Source organism: Candoia aspera, chromosome 3 (genome assembly GCF_035149785.1).
Source record: "Candoia aspera isolate rCanAsp1 chromosome 3, rCanAsp1.hap2, whole genome shotgun sequence".
NCBI lineage: Eukaryota > Metazoa > Chordata > Lepidosauria > Squamata > Boidae > Candoia > Candoia aspera.
Window position 1 is genome coordinate 162,096,548 of NC_086155.1, and position 17,305 is coordinate 162,113,852.

At 37.9% G+C, this 17,305-nt stretch overlaps 1 protein-coding gene across 1 annotated transcript in view; it reads left to right on the top strand.

Moving 5' to 3' along the window:
- The window catches only part of LAMA3 (laminin subunit alpha 3), a 157,857-nt gene that overhangs the window by 52,095 nt on the left and 88,457 nt on the right, over nt 1–17,305 (top strand). Inside the window, exons 13-24 of the mRNA XM_063299956.1 lie at nt 350–402; nt 3,209–3,314; nt 3,958–4,057; nt 5,834–5,990; nt 8,150–8,282; nt 10,571–10,713; nt 11,313–11,413; nt 11,510–11,663; nt 12,708–12,868; nt 14,037–14,145; nt 15,770–15,861; nt 16,422–16,593. Of these exons, the coding sequence (XP_063156026.1) occupies nt 350–402; nt 3,209–3,314; nt 3,958–4,057; nt 5,834–5,990; nt 8,150–8,282; nt 10,571–10,713; nt 11,313–11,413; nt 11,510–11,663; nt 12,708–12,868; nt 14,037–14,145; nt 15,770–15,861; nt 16,422–16,593 (1,481 nt within the window). The remainder of the gene's footprint in view (nt 1–349; nt 403–3,208; nt 3,315–3,957; nt 4,058–5,833; nt 5,991–8,149; nt 8,283–10,570; nt 10,714–11,312; nt 11,414–11,509; nt 11,664–12,707; nt 12,869–14,036; nt 14,146–15,769; nt 15,862–16,421; nt 16,594–17,305) is intronic.

Below are 17,305 nucleotides of genomic sequence, written 5' to 3' on the forward strand. Positions count from 1 at the left end.
TTTTCCCCCAATGTGGCTGTTATTTTTTAAATCTCTCTATCCCTGTTGGAATGGCGAGGTTTCCAAGCTTTTGCAGGGAACCAAAACTACTTCCTAGTTGAGGTGTTTTACTCTATATGTGATAAGACAGACATGAGAAGCAAAGCAGTGAATAGCTTGAATACTCTGGACCTTGGAGTATATAAAAGTTCCAACTTTGAGTATTGTGTAAAGAAACTCAGGTCTGTTAGCAATTGTATAAAACCATCAGAACCCAAATGTCCAGAATTTGTCACTTGATTAGTGGACCCTAATACTATAATCAATTTCTCATTAGCTGGAATTCAGATAGTTTTGTTTACCTTTGCAGACTGCCAATGTGATATAGCTGGAACACTAAGTGGAATCAGAGTGTGTCAGCAGGTAAAAGGATTTTGTTTACTAACAGTTTACCTACGTATTGTTTACATTTTAAATTTTTTTTATTAAAGAAGTTTTTTTTACAAAGTAAAAACATTGCAAATTTATTTTTTATAGTAATTTTATTAAAGATCACCATTACAACAGTAAAAATTAATGCAAACTAAAAAAAAGAATAAAAATAAAAATAGAAGGTGCAGAAAAGAAAGAAAAATAGAAAAACTGGAAATAGAAATAAATAAATGAATAAGAATATAGTAAAGGAAAAGAAAAGAAATATTTAAAGAAATGGCTTCCCCCTTCATTCCACATCTGTCAGGAATTGAGAGAGGCAGGGTGATGCGGTGGGTTAAGGTGGTGGAAGCCCATCCTCCATCACGGAAAAGATAAAAGATACAGAAAAACAAAGAACTACAAAAAACTACAACCCCCCCCTAAAAAGTGTGAAAACACAAGATAATTTTTTAAAAAATAGATTACTTGTTTTTGTAGTCCATCATGGAAATTCCTGAGTGACTTTGGGTACAGTTACTCTCTCTCACACGGCTGTTGTGAAAATAACATGAAGGGGGATCCCGATGTAAAATGCCTTGAGGTCCTAAAGCAGTGCTTCTCATGCTGGCTGGGGAATTCTGGGAGTTTAAGTCCACACATCTTAAAGTTGCCAAGGCTGAGAAACACTGTCCTAGAGGAAAGAGAGATATAATTGTAACAAATACTTACGTATAGACCTACCTCAGTAATATATGTTTCTGTATATGTAATGTATTGGTTAGATTGATGCTATCCTGTTTATTTATACTGTATTATGTTTTTTACCTTATTGGCACCCAGAGCTGTTTCGGAGTGGGACAGTGCCTAAATCTAATAAAATAAATATATACTGCACATAACACACACACACACATATATATATAAAACACATATTTTATAACACTGCTTTACAGCACCAAGTATCTTCTGATTTCTTCTAAAGTTGTGGGGTGGGGAGGAATTCTGGACATAATCTAAAAAATCGGTTTTGATCTCAGTATCCAAAGATCTCCCTTTTATGTATAGTTGATCCTAAAGTCATTATCTAAGGCAAGGACAAGCATAGTTTTGTGTTCTAGGGCTGCACTTTGTGTCCTGCCTGGGTGCTGCAAGAGTTGTGGCTAGTGATGTCAGAGAGGGCAGGGCTGAATGTTTGGGCCTTTGTTTTGGTATGTGTTCGGGATTTTTAGAGTTCTAGGACAAAAAAGAGGTGACTTTCCCTTAATCCTTGCTGAAGGTTAAGGCACCCATTTTACATCTTAGCCCCCAGAACAGGAACATTAGCCTGATTTTGAGTGGGGTTCAGGATTTTTAAGCTCTCATTAAAGTTCCATTCTCCATGCAAAAAGAGTCCCTAATTACTCCAGGGTGTGTGTGTCTAGGACTCAAACATGTGAGGAACATGAGACTGCTGTGGGATGCACAAATCTAATCTATGTATGAGTCTTCTCCTGAAAAGTAAGGTAGACCAAATGCCAAAGAATGAAGGAGCCTTCACACACTGAGATAGACAGATCCCCTGCCTCACTGAGGGTCGAAGACCTATTGGTTACCCTCACCTGGTTTGAGTCTCTGATTATCAGAGCCCATATGCGGTGGGTGGGACATGTCATCAGAACTGATGACCACTGTATACCTCGCCAGTTGCTCTATACTGTATTGGAGTCTGGAAGAGACCTCAAGGTTGACCACACAAGTGCTACAAAGTTGCTGTGAAAGAAATCCATCCAAATGACATCCAGCCAAAGGAACTAAAAGCTGCAGCTGCTGACAGAACCTGCTGGCAAGCCCTATGCTATGAAGTCTCCACCAGGTTTGAAGCCAGGCGCCAGCAAAAACTTAAAGAAAACCAGGAGCAGAATCACAGAATAACACCCGCAATTACTGCAACAATGGACTTCCAGTACCCCCATTGTGCTAGACTCTGAGCTTTCAGACTGGGACTGCAGAGCCACCTCTGTGTTCACAGATGCACCGCACAACAGTATGTCTTCTTCGAACCCCAAGGACTACCATAAGAAGGGGCCTTCTCAGTTATGGGCTGTCTATCCATTTTAATGGGAGACAAAGCTATTTTGATTTTCCAAAACCTTTTAAATTATGTTGTAATTCTAACATTGTTTTAGCTTGGTGAATTATACCCTCTGTTCTGTTCTTTTTTAGTGATGCAGTTTAATGTTCTGCTCATCTTTGTTCTTTGCCTTTGCTTTTTAATTTCTTTATCATACTGTAAGTGTCCTGGAGAACACTAAAAACAACCTACTGTGTTAAAAAAAATCTGAATAACTAAATCTCAAGTTGTAATGATTTGTGGAGTTCAACATTCCATAAGTAGTCTCTCATTCTTATCAATAATGAGAAAGATCTTCCTCCATAACTCATTGGGAAAGGTCACTAGTGGAAGACTCTCAGATTGTGATCCAGGAACTTGTGAAGAAATGAATTTAATGGAAATGTGAACATGTGTTCTGAGGTTCACGGTACAATTGTTAGATACATATTTCAACTTATAAGAGTGGCTGCAGTTGAAAGTTAGTTGAAATATGACAGGTCACAAGAGAATGTTTTCAGCCTGGTCTACTGCCTAGAACCTGTTTTCTGAATTGTTGGATGACTTGAAACATGCATTTCTAAAGAACTCATCCAATCAAATGTTCTGTTTGTGACTATGTGCCCATTTACCACATAATGTCCAACGTGTTCCTCTGTGCTATTGTTGATATCAATGGAAAGGTTGAAACTCTTCTTTTTTTTCTTCCCAACCCTCCCCTTATAGTTGGATGGTGAATGTTACTGCAAACCTAATGTTTGTGGAGGTTCTTGTGATACTTGTGAAGTTGGTTATTATGGCCTGGAAACCAAGAATTATTTTGGGTGTCAAGGTATGGTAAGGTTTATTAATAGCAAAGGTGTGATATAGGATAATGGATTTCTGAAAAGATTGTTTATACATTCTTGCTACATAACAGCTTTGTCCACAAACATTTTGGAGTGTTTCTTACAAGTGTACAACTGTGAGTCTTCTGAATAAAACCTAGGAGGTTATATCTGCCTCAATAAACTTCAGTTATGATAGTAAATGGATATTTCAAGAGAGACAAGACAGAACAAGCAGCAAACAAAGTTGTCATTCATAGCCTTTGGCTACTGTTTAACATAATCAAACTCATTTATAATTGTAGTCTTTGATAAATATTTTGCTTAAATAAGAAATATTTTAAAACAGATGGCCAATATAATAAGTACTTAATCTTTTGCAAAATGTTTTAAATTTTAATATGAGAATGAGTTAGTAGATGATGGTCTCTTCTTCAGTAGTGGCTCTCAAGAAAAGGTGGACAAACCTCTGTTGGAAGTACTGTATGATCCAGACTCCTTATAGATGAGATTGTCTTTAATGTTCCTTTTCATTCTGTGATTGAAAAATACCTTGTTCATCTCCCTTTGTCTAGAAACCTACAGTACTTCTTGTAATGTGTTGTATTTGTTCTCTGATCAAAAGGTGATTCTATTCTTCACTTGCAGGATGCACATGTGATGTGGGAGGATCTGTAAGCCATGTCTGCAATGACCTGTCAGGTGACTGCCAATGTAGAAGGCACATAGTTGGGAAAACTTGCAAAGAGTAAGTAAGATGGGAATTTGTAGCCATCCTTCCTCAGTTATGTAAAACATAGGAAGATCACAAGCCACCTATGTTTTCCTCATATTGCAATGAACCCACAAGGATTAAGGAAAGAAAAAGAGAAAAACTAAGAAGTGTCTTTTGTTAGGCACTATTAGGTATTATCTGTCTGGAAGCAATCATCATGATTGATAGTGTGAAATAAGCTGCTGGTTATGTATAAAATTTGTTGTTTATTCGTTTAGTCTCTTCCAACTCTTCATGACTTCATGGACCAGCCCACGCCAGAGCTTCCTGTCAGTCGTCGACACCCCCAGTTCCCCCAGGGACGGGTCCGTCACCTCTAGAATATCATCCATCCATCTTGCCCTTGGTCGGCCCCTCTTCCTTTTGCCTTCCACTCTTCCTAGCATCACCATCTTCTCCAGGGTGTCCTGTCTTCTCATTATGTGGCCAAAGTATTTCAGTTTTGCCTTGAATATCATTCCCTCAAGTGAGCAGTCTGGCTTTATTTCCTGGAGGATGGACTGGTTTGATCTTCTTGCAGTCCAAGGCACTCTCAGAATTTTCCTCCAACACCACAGTTCCAAAGCATCTATCTTCCTTCTCTCAGCCTTCCTTATGGTCCAGCTCTTGCAGCCATATGTTACTACGGGGAACACCATTGCTTTAACTATGCGGACCTTTGTTGTCAGTGTGATGTCTCTGCTCTTAACTATTTTATCGAGATTTGTCATTGCTCTTCTCCCAATGATTAAGCATCTTCTGATTTCCTGAGTGCAGTCAGCATCTGCAGTAATCTTTGCACCTAGAAATACAAAGTCTTTCACTGCTTCTACGTTTTCTCCCTCTATTTGCCAGTTATCAATCAAGCTGGTTGCCATAATCTTGGTTTTTTTGAGGTTTAGCTGCAAACCAGTTTTTGCACTTGCTTCTTTCACCTTCATCATAAGGCTCCTCAGTTCCTCTTTGCTTTCAGCCATCAAAGTGGTATCATCTGCATATCTGAGATTGTTAATGTTTCTTCCAGCAATTTTAACTCCAGCCTTGGATTTCTCAAGCCCAGCATGTTGCATGATGTGCTCTGCGTACAAGTTGAATAGGTAGGGTAAGAGTATACAGCCCTGCTGTACTCCTTTCCCAAACTTAAACCAGTCCGTTGTTCCGTGGTCTGTTCTTACTGTTGCTACTGTATAAAATTACAATATTTAAATAGCCTGTACCACATTCCTAGAGGGATTTCATGGGGCTGCACCCCAATTGTGGAATTCTACCCAACAAGCTGCCCATTTGCCCCTTTCTTTTTAATTTTGCCTTTGGTGAAGGCAGTTTTGTTTTCTGGGTTTAATGCTAATTCTGATAGTTTGCCTGTTAGTGCTGTGCTATTTCTCTTTGCTATTTTTATATTAATCTATGTACTTAAAAATATCTATGTGTTATAGCATGATTTGAATTTTTGGATTATTTTGAAGTCTATTTTTTAGAGGAAAAGCAGGAAATATGGTTCTTGAATAAATGAGAAAATAAATTGTTGATGTTAGCTAAATGAAAGCTTCATGCATAGGGACTGTGTACTTTGCTAGAGATCCTATGAGCAGGAGGAAAGTTATTGTCTTAAATGCAGATTTTCCAATAGTACTGTGAAAAACAGGATGCTGGACTAGGTAAATATTTGCCCGAGTAGAGCAGTATTTGTAGTCTTAAGTTTATGTTAATGTATAGCATATTAATGTTCATAAAAAAAGCTAGGCATTGTTATTATCTCATTTATGAAAGGCCTGAAAAGAATTACTACTTACCTGATTTACATCACATGAAGTTTGAAATTGAGGATGGTACATCTCCTAATGGAAGAGCAGTCCGGTTTGGTTATAATCGTCAAGAATTTCCTGGCTTTAGTTGGAGAGGTTATGTGCAGATGTCTTCAATACAGGCATGTACTTTATTTCTGTCCAGATACATTGTGTGAATTAATCTTGGTCTGACTGGACCATCTCTTTAATCCTGCTGGAATTGTTTTCAGAGATTTTAATTTCTTTCTTTAGATCAGCCTACTCCCTGTCTAGATGTGTTGGATCATGACACCTATCATCCCTAGCTAAGATAGGAAAGATGATAGTTGTGATCTAACACATCTGAAGTGGACAAGGTAAGGAAAAACCTTTTTAGGTGGTGAAAGAGGAGATGGAGAACAGAGCATCCTTCAATAAAATTTGGTCTGTTAAGTACACTGTCTGCAGAAAGATCTAAGTGAGGATTCCATCTAATTTTCCCAACAGTAACTAAGATATCCTAGAACAGCAGACTGATATATACCTAAAACGTTTTCACAATAATTATGTGCTTGGGCTTTATATAAACCTTGGGATCACATGTTTCTTCTATAGCCATGTAAATACATTTCACATGCCTTTTTTGAGCAGCAGTGTTAGTGAATTAACAGAACTGCAGTGTTTTTCAACCCACTAAGAGTGGTAGTGTGTTACAGAACCCAAATTTTTATATGAAAAAAAAATACATGGGTACAGTCTCAATACGAAAAGAAGAGGAAGATGTTCAGAACCTAAATTAATGGTAGCTTTTGATTAGTTAATCAAATTCCTTTTTAGTGATGTTTGTTTATTTAGCTTTGAGATTGACTAGAAGTCCATGTTAGCCCCAACACCAATTCAAATGTAATTTATATGCCCAGTTAAAAGCAGCTGAAAGCAGCTTGTTGATAATAATGGGGATTATTCTTGGCTGTTTTCTTTGACATTGATTTATGAGACATGAGACTATAACCCATCTACTTCTACTGTACTTGTCCACATCATATTTGAAAGTAAGGACAGTGAGGTAGTATGACTAGCTCATTTGTAGACTTTTGAGGGAGGAATGGAGGTAATGCTCTGTTTCCACCATGAATATATCTCAAAGCAAATCTTTATTATGTTCATAGACCAGCACAGTGAATATATCTGTTCTCTTTTCACCTTGACAACTACATTTGGGAGGAAAACAAAGGTTAAGTTTGGTCTATGCCATTCTAAACTGAGAGTGGTAGTAACAGATGATATAAGAAAGAGTTAATATATTTTAAAAAGGATGATTTTGAAGAAAATTATTGTCTTCAAACAACTATAAGAAGAGAAGTAATGCATGGAACTCTTTCCAACTCTTTCCCCTGCATTGTTAACATTAGGTTGGATTCTTCTGATAGCGAGCTATAAAACAACGTTAATATATTAAAGGGGGAAACACCCTGTGTTTCAAATACCTAATATAAAATTGGTCAGAGAACAGCCACAATACAAGGCGTACAACACCTGATCGTTGGAATGCAACTTTTCACCAAATTAATATCAAAGTTAATTGGATAACACTACATGACACCACAGTCCCTCACAGATTTATGGGCAATCATTCCGGAAATGAAGACCTTTGAATTCAGTGGGTCTTACTCCCGGGTAGATGGCAGCCTTGGAGATGAGCATCACATTATTGACAAATAAGGCAACACTCTAGATTCATCAGCTCATATACTCAATAGCTAATTTAGTATTGGAGGGCTTTGTGAAATGTTTTATCCCTTCTGGACCTAGAGTAAAATTTATACATAGTGTTTGCATTTTCTATTGTTTCTAGATATTTTCTATCTTTCGGTGGTAGTATTAAGTAATTTGCTTTCCTGTCCTCTTCTTTGCTTCTTATTTTCCCAGCCAGAGGTGGTAGTTCCTGTCACTGTGGCTTCTCCTAAGCTCTTCCATCTAGTACTGCACTATGTCAGCTTGGTTTCAAAACACTGTAAAGGGAAGATCTCAATTGCTGAGGGAAAGCGTTTTGACCATAATAACACTTGTAAGTGAATTATATTTCTTGCTAGGTTTGTCTCCACTCTCCTTACTCTAGAAAAGGCTTTTTTCTCTGTGTTTTCAGCTGCATGTGTGTATCTCTTGAAAGTGTGTGTGTGTGTGTGTGTGTAAGAGAGAGAGAGAGAGAGAGAGGGGTTTTTTTTCCTGATAGACATTGACTATTTTGCTTGCATGGCTTATCCTTTTGGCACTTTATGGCTGTCTCTCTTTTTCTTGTTTTATTAACTTCATTTTACAGAATGAAGTCAGGATAACTTTGAGTGTGAAGAAACCAAAACCCTATTTATTTCATGTTATCTTGAGGTATATAAATCCTGGACCTGCAATAGTATCTGGCCACATAACCGCTTATCAGTCTCGAAGCCTAAAAGGTAGGTAAGCAGGATGGATGCATAACTCAGCAAATGACTGAAGTTCAATGCAGTTTGGAGTGTCATTTAACAAGGCTTGTGTACGTGACCCAGTGAGTTTTGCACAGTTTGCAGTCTCTCACTCAGCGCTTGATCTTCCCAGCTTTCATTTTGGACAGGCCTGTGATGGGTGTTGTGCCAGCCATGCTTTTTTTTTTTTGCATGCATGTTCTTAGGTATTTTTTCCCACATGTAGGCTGTGCTTGTTCAACATGCTTAATCAGTTCTCTTAAAAACCAGGAGTTGCTTGCTTTTGTGTAACACTGTGTGCTTCATTGGTGGTAATTGTCCATTTGAGTGCGTGTGTGTGTGTGAGTGTGCACATTTGACTTAGTATGCTGTGCCAACACAGCCTAATTGCTTAGTTCAACATATTATGTAACCTCAGAAAATGGGATGACTCTGTTATCAGTTTAAGGGTATTGTATGATCACAGTCATGTGTGTATTCTGAGTATTTTAAATCATAAGTTCCTTTGACTGAAGATATTTGAAAACTCACATAACAAAATTCTAATGAAGCACATGATTATTAGGCAATCAATTGAATTGGCATCCTGACTCAGTTCAAGATAGATTCTGTGCATCCCCACTATGCCTATGGGTGATCTGTCTGTCCCTTTTTATGACATATAAATACATACTGGCAGAAATATCCTATTTGGTCCTAAATGCAGAACAATTGTTTTACTTACTTTGGATATAAGCAGGGTCAGGCTAAAGAACAGCATACAGCCCCTGGCAACTCAGGTGTCTTGCTCTTCCTTAAAAAAAAACAAAAAAAAAAACCCTTTAGTTATCTTTGAACAAGCGATCATGAAAACAAGCCCTATAACCCAGCTAATTAAACCATTTTCAGTTGCTGTACTTTTCTAGTATCCTTTGTTGTCACAAAGGATGCCAACATGTGCATGTCATGCTCAGGGCCTTCGTAAGTAATCCATATTTCTCTCTGCTTGCCATTATTAGATCTTTAGTGCTGACAGATGCTTCCTGAGGTGCTTTCAGGGAAAGCAATTTTGGCAGACTTGCTTTTGGCTTTAATCATGTGTATTTAAAAGCTACCATTTCCAGCCTCAATATAGCAAGCTGTGTTATTTGACAGAGGGATTAGGACTTGAAATATGGGCCCATTGTCTAAGAGGTAATACAATGTGAATGGTACATATTCTAGGATTTGGCTAGATCAGTGTTTCTCAAACTTGGCAGCTTTAAGATGTGTGGACTCCAACTCCCAGAATTCCCTAGCCAGCATGTTACCAAGTTTGCAAAACACTGGGCTAGATTAATTATATATATTTAAAACTGGCTGGGAATTCTGGGAGTTGAAGTCTGTAGTCTGTGAGTGCTGCTAAGAGGCACTGGAAGATGTATCTATTACACAGGTATAGTTGATAGACATCTTGTATTGCTGACAACTCTCTTGAGCATCTATTCATTGGCAAATTTAAGTTGGTTGCCATGAAATGGGTAAAGTTTGCTTTTCAGGAGTTTCATGGTTAAATTTAGCATTCTTTTTGTTAGAATAAAGTTACTGTAAGCAGCAAGCATTTTTGAATTTATTTACCTGAGAATAAAATAATTGTCTCTGCATTCTTGTCTAACTTTGTTTCCTGACTTTATGTGCCTAACTCTGGTACTTATATCACAGCTCCCAACATATTTCACACAACATTCATATAGAAACTATACTTTAATCTTTGCTTACAACCCAGGATTTGATCTATAAGCAAAGATTAACCACAGTTTCTCAGTTCAGATGTTGCAGGAAACTCCAGCTTTAATAAGACAAGATGTAAGCTCCAAAGCTGGGTACAGGGGAAAAATATTTATTATCTATCTATCTATCTATCTATCTATCTATCTATCTATCTATCTATCTATCTATCTATCTATCTATTCTTTTTTTGTTGTACACTGCCCAGAGTCATTCTTTGAGTGATATGGGCAGTGACTAAATTTGAAATATAAATAAAATAAAATAAAATAATAAGGCAAGATGTAAGCTTCAAAGCGGGGTACAGGGGGAAAATATTGGCACATGGATTGTTCTGTTCTTCTAAGTCACTTTATTGATCTAAGAACATTGTATCAGAATCAGGCTGCAGATTTTCCAGGGAATAGTATCAGGTGTAGAAAATGTACTCATGTCCTTTCCTTAGCCCCTTCACTGGCTGACCATCTAATTTGAATTAAGAAATGTTATTGTTGGATGAATAATCTTCAATAAATTTGATTGTTTTCCATCAGGGACTGATCAGAGCAAAGACATCTTCTTCCCATTCAGTAGAGAGCCAGCTTTTGTAACTGTTCCAGGAAAAGGTTTTGCAGATTCATTTTTATTGGGACCTGGAACCTGGATGTTTAAAATCATGGTGGAGGGTGTCCTTCTGGTAAGAAAAAGATCTATCATAATGATGCTTATATTTTGGGAAACTAATTCTCTTCTGGAGTGCTCCCAAACAAATAAAAGGGAAATGTCTGTTCAGAAAATTAAATCTCACACAGGAATAAAGAATGAGCTAGTCATGTACTTCAAGAGCTAGTACTGGAATCTGAATTATACTCGAGATTCATTCCTGTAAAGGCAGTAGGAATCTGGTGGATCCTGAATATAGGATTGTACTTTTGAACCACAATTGGACATAGGATTACTTGTGAAACTGTTTCAATATGGGGAGATTATATCTTAGTTGATACCAGTTATGTGATATGTGAATTGTATTATTAATCCTGAAAGGACTCTGGACTGAACCTTGTTTGCAAATGTATATTATAGCCTTCTCCAAGCTGAGTGTTCCCAGATGTGTGGACTTTTACTCCCAGTTCCCTAGCCAATTTCTCTATTGCTGAGAATTCTGGGGGTTGAAGTTCACATCTCTAGAGGATGCACAGGATGGAGAAAGCTCATTTATTAGCTAATTTTGTTGAAACATGTAATAGATTTTATGGGTATTAATATGCTTATGCTAATACTGTTTTGTCATCCCAGGATTACCTAGTCCTTTTACCAAGTGACTACTATGAAGCATCCATCCTGCAATTTCCAGTTGTACAGCCTTGCACATATTCAGGATATGTCACAACAGATAAGTTAGTATCTCAGGAACATTTTGGATCTTTCATTATGGTTATCTAAAATTTATGCTGATGATCCAGTTTCATCATGTTCTTCTTTTTCTTTTCAAGTTGTTTACAGTATGAATACTTGCCACTAGACAAATATCGCTGTGTTTTTGGTACAGAAGTAATATTTTTCTTGCATGGGGGAGAATACAGGAAAATAAATTTCCAACAGCCAACAGCCAAACATCCAGTGATGTCTCATATCAGTGGTCGAGAGGTAAGATATAGGATGAAATTGGCCACATAGTGCCTACCTCCTGGCAGTCTATGTAATTGAAAACACCACACAGGATGTATATTGTGTAAAAATAGAGAAAATTCTCCCTTTCTTCTTGTGGAGGTGGATATAGAAGTCATATAAAGCCCTGAAAGAAGGGCATGACAAATTGTAGCACCTATATCTCTCTACTCTGAGTGCTTAAGGGAAGGTGGACTGTAGCTTTCTTGTTTTTCAGTAACTTTGCCACAGTATGTGCCAGATTGATACATTTTAGTTTTGTGCACCTTCTTTCTGGATCCATGGGCACACTGAGAATTTTGAGGACGTATTATGGGTGTTCTCACAAAACTATGGCGAACAAGGAGCTTCTCTTATGGCTGCCATGGTACATGTGAATAATCATGAAGTGTTTTTTTACTAGAAGGCAGACAGATGTGGTTGCCCTACCTGTACTTGCTTATGCTTCAGGATACCCCACCAACCTGCTTCTCTTCTCTTTTTCTGGGCAGGTTGGTGGACAGTGGATGTAGCCATCCACCATCTTTGTTTTCTAAATATCCATACATGAGCCATGTAAGTCCTAGAGGCATTCTGAAATACTGTATGAAGATGACACTGGATGCTGGAGTTTTGTTTTACAGCACACTATTTCTCATTTAATTAAAAATCTAATTAAAAGAAAACAGATGGGGTAGGGAGACTGGCTAATGCCAGAAGAGGTATCTGCAGGGACATGGACACCATGTTGAAGAAAGTATTAACCCTGGGGGATGTAGAGGAGAATTGCCATTATTTTCCTAGCAAAAAAGCATTGACAGGTTTACTTCCCTATTACCTATGGTTTAGCCTGAGGATTCAGGTAGTATTTGCTAAAGTTAAGCAAGCATGAGTTAATACCTGGAAAGGAAACTGCCTGGGAAACTGCCATTTGTGTGGCCTCTCCTTTGCTTTAAAACCTATGTGGTTGTTTAGTGTATGAAAGAAAGATAGCATCCCCCCATTACTCTGATAATATCCAAGCATGATTTGAATCTTCTTTAGGTGAATCTACAGATCAAACTGAAGGTTCCCCAAGTTGGCCGCTATGTAATCATCTTTGAGTATGTCACAGATCATGACCAAATGTATGTTGGTAATGTAAAGATTGAGAGTCTTGGGCAAGTGATGGAGGCTAAAATTAATATATACAGCTGCAAATATAGGTGAGAAAAATGTAGTGAGTTTCTGTTTTGGACTTTCATTATCTAAGTATATTTGTCCTTTCTTACTTCTTTCCTGAAGCCCTTAGTTTCCAATGCACTCCTTTTCTTTGTCTCCTTTGCTTTACTTTATCAAAAGAGCACTCAGCTGTTAATATCAGGTATGTTCTTCAGCTTCTTTTTTTTCTAAAATCTTCTCCTCCTCTGCTTTCAAGAAAACATTTGTACTTTCTTTGTCATGCAGTTAGGTACATACTGTTAATTAAGTGATATTTTTCCTTGTATAATTGAAGTGGATATAATGGGATGATATGTAAAAAAAAACTTAAAATCATTCCTGTTACACTGAAATGAATATAGGAATATTTTTAATATCACATTAAACATCTTCAGAAAACCTAAGCTAAGAGTGGGCAGAAGATGTTTCAGATTCTACTTCTGGATATTATTATTATTATTATTATTATTATTATCATTATTATTATATTTGTATTCTGCCTTACTGGGATGGTTTCCAGTGGAATGGAAAGCATTTTGACTGCTGTGCCTATTATTGAAATATAGCAACAATTTAAACATTTTTCTGTAAGGTCATTCAAGAAGAAGACTTGGAAGTGAAACCAGGAGTGGAATTATTGGGGGTTGTTGTATAAAAGCACAATTTGTTTTTTTACCACATGTTCCAGGAATAAGTATGTGCTTAAAAGCACTTTTTTCATTAAGTTTTAACATTCATCTGCAGCACTCTTTTATACGTTGGGGTTAGTTGCTAGACTCCTGTTGCATCCCACACAGATCCCATAAATCTGTCCACCCTAGTCGAGACTGTGTTCAAGTCAATACTGTGTTAACATTTTTTTGTCATGTTTTGTAAGGGCAGTTTATTTGTAGATTAGCCTCATATATCAGCTCTTTCACAGGCAGAAAAGAACAAATGGAATGGTGGAACTGAAATCTATAATGTACACATATTGTATTGATTGAAAGTAGTGATCTTTTTCAATTCATGCTGGTCTTCTTTGTTTAATTTAAAAGTGATAAATGTAATTCATACATTTGGTGATGACTTTATAGAGAAGGAGTTCAAAAACAGAAAGAAAGGCAAAAAAACTTCTTTGGGGTTGGAGGATATCAGTACCTAGCTATTAACTACTTTTAAAACCTGTTCTAGCTTCCTGTGTCGCAGTGTTGTGATCGATGATATGGCTCGTGTTGCAGTTTATGACCTTTTGGCTGATGCAATGTTACATTTCAGATCATCAGCCATAGATTTTCTACTGGTGAGTTTCTAATATTTTCCTAAACAGAATATCAAGAAAACATACAACTATTTTATATAGGAAACATAGGATGCTATATCTAAAATGTCTGGAATTGCTTTTTGGGTTTTAAAGAGACTGCAGCAGCCTCTGAGTAGCCTCCCCACCTCCCTCCTCTTTTAAAAAGTTTTTCTCCCCATCTGCTTTGGCGACTATCCTATGGCTGTATCCAGTTGTCATGATCCTATCTAACTTTTCTCCTTTACTGCCTGCCTATCTGCTTTTACATCATTCGGTCCATCGTTAGTCCTGTTCCCAACCCAGAATCCAGCTCTTTCTACACTCCCAGCCCAAGACCCTTCCCTCCTTCCATCTTTAGTTGTTCTTGTTAGTATTATTACAGGGGACTGAATTCAGGAGGAGTGTAATGTGAAACATGAATGTAAATATAAATGTATATATGTTGGAATGTTGTATTCTGTCTGCCCATAAGAGAGTACAGGTAGTCCTCATTCAGCAACTACTCGTTCAGCGACCATTCAAAGTTACAACGGTGCTGAATGAAGACTTACGACTGGTCCCCATAGTTGCAGCTGTTGCAATGTCCCAGCAGTCATGTGATTGTGATTAGGCACTTGGCAACTGGCTTGCAATTACACCATTGCAGCATCCCACAGTCATGTGGTCGCCATTTGCAACCTTCACTGCCAGCTTCCGACAAGCAAAGTCAATAGGGAAGCTGGCAGGAGGTCACAAATGGTGATCATGTGATGTCACACCTAACAACCGCGTGGGATTCGTGTAATGATGCCAACTGGAACTGCTGGAACTGCCATTGTAATTCAGTGTGGTCATGTGATGTTGTACTTTATGACCACGTCATTTAGCAATGGAATTGCTTGTCCCAATTACTGTAGTTAACCGAGGACTACCTGTATATAGGTATGTGATTGTATGTGTGTGTGTTTAGGACTGTAGAAGACAAATCAGAGATCTGTCAGTTTCAGATCCTCACTTGACTATGTAATTCACTGAGTAGCTTTGGGCCAACTCTCTCTCTCAGCTTACCTAGAGGAGATCCCTTGTGAGCCACCTTGAGCTCTCAGAGGAAAGGCAAGCTGTAAATGCATAAATAAATATTTTTTTTCTGGTACCACACAGTACACTAGATAAAACAATCACTTTTCTAGAGTTTCCTCTCTTTAGAAGATTCAAGTATGGTACAGTTTTATTCTAAGATCTTTACTGCCACCTTTTGGGTGCATGAAGATTTAATCTTTCTGCATCTTCCTTCTCTCCTTAATAAAAGCAAATGAGCTGTCTAAGACAATACAGTGAGTAAATGTCAGCCAAGATAATCCCATGTAATGGGCAGCTCTCTACCCACCATGTCGCACTCATAGCTGACTCACAAATCCTTCCAATGAAGGCAAAAAACTCCTGTAGGCAAAGCCTTACAGCCGACAAGTCCTTTGCTCACAAGTCTCAACAAACTGTGTTACCTTTTAGCTAGAGTGCTTTCTTGCCTTCACTTTTTCTAGAAGCATAAATAGAAGTTTAAATAACATGCAGTCCCCATTTTCATATGCTGCTCTTACCTGGTAAAGGGAAAAAAATTAACAGGCACATTGTCCTTCTTTCCTAGCACAAAATTTGCATTATTCCAACTGAGGACTTTTCACTGGACTATGTGGAACCTCAAGTTCGTTGCATTGCAACATATAGCCATGGTTCAAGGTAAAGTACTTTCTTCCCTTTTGCTTTCCATAGAAGAGAACTTTAAGACTTAGCAACTTTAATACTCTGTTTGCTCAAAGTTTGGGGACTATTTATACTGCCCATCATGCAACACAGCTGTCACTCCTTTACTCTAACAAGAAACATTGATTGAAGAAGTCACACTTTTTTTTAACCTTGAGACTTCCTAAAGCTCCCTTATGTGCAGGTATTGCCATTTTGGCTATCAAAGGATTCACATTCAGGGAATAATTTTGCTATTTTAGCCTAGCATATGGTAAAACTTTTGGTTGTGCCCTAAATATTGACGGTACAGCTGAATCTTGAGTTAATCCAATTTTTCTGATTCACACAACACACTGAACTGGTAACTAACCACACAACGAGGATTAGCACAACATGCTAAGGGAAATGTTAGGCTGGTTTTCAGCTTGGTTTGTTGAGGGAACAGAGTCATTGACTTCAGAGTTCGTATTTTGTAGTGTGTCTTATTCTCTTCAGCGAGCATTTTTAAAGCATGCCATATTTGACATTTATTTGGCATTTTTCTGCCTTTAAAGTGCCTCCTGTATACCCTTGCAATATGAAATGCCTCTTGGAGCTGTGGTTTTGGATCCTCACAGGAATGGCAAAGTTGTAGAAGGGTCAAAACGTGTGGTCCCCTGGGATTCATCGAGTTCTCCTCTACCATCTCTTCACTCAGCTAATGGTGTGACTCTGGCTTCCTCACAGGTAGTTGCCTTTTGAATTAAAGGTAGAAAACATGTTAATCTTAGTTGCTATGGAGTTGAATGCTAGATGTTCTTTGGGTACTTCCCTTAACTGATTTGCAAGAAGCTGTCATCTAGTAAAGAGCTCTTTCTTGATGTAGTAGCTCAGCTGTTGCCAAGATGACTTTTGAAGTTCATACTCCATCTGACTATTTTTATAGATATTGTGATTTTTGTATATGATTAAATTTGGCCATTTTATCATGTGAGGGTGGGGATATTCTGCCTCCTAATTTTATATATCCAGTGTTCAAACTCTGTGGTGAGCTTTTGCTTATATCATTAGAAAGTGAGTGTCCATAGTGTCCATAGTGAGTGTACACACATAGTGAATGTACATAATGTACACACTATTCCCACCTTCATAACTCAGGTCAAAAGCAAACTGAGATTGATGGTCCCCACTCTGTTGTTGTTTAGAAGAGCCATGAAGACCTGACTCACCACCCAGGCCTTTGGCGAGGGAGAGTGAGACCCCTCGCTTCATCGCACTTCCTGTCTTTTATCTTTTCTTTTATCGATTTTATCGTAATTTCTTTTAAGGTGACGAGTTGCCCAGAGTCATTGAGTCAGACAACATACAATTTACTATATTATTCACAACAACATGAAATCACAGCTGCCAATTCTTTAGCTGGTGTTGGCCTTCATTCGCATTGAGTTCTTCCCAAGAA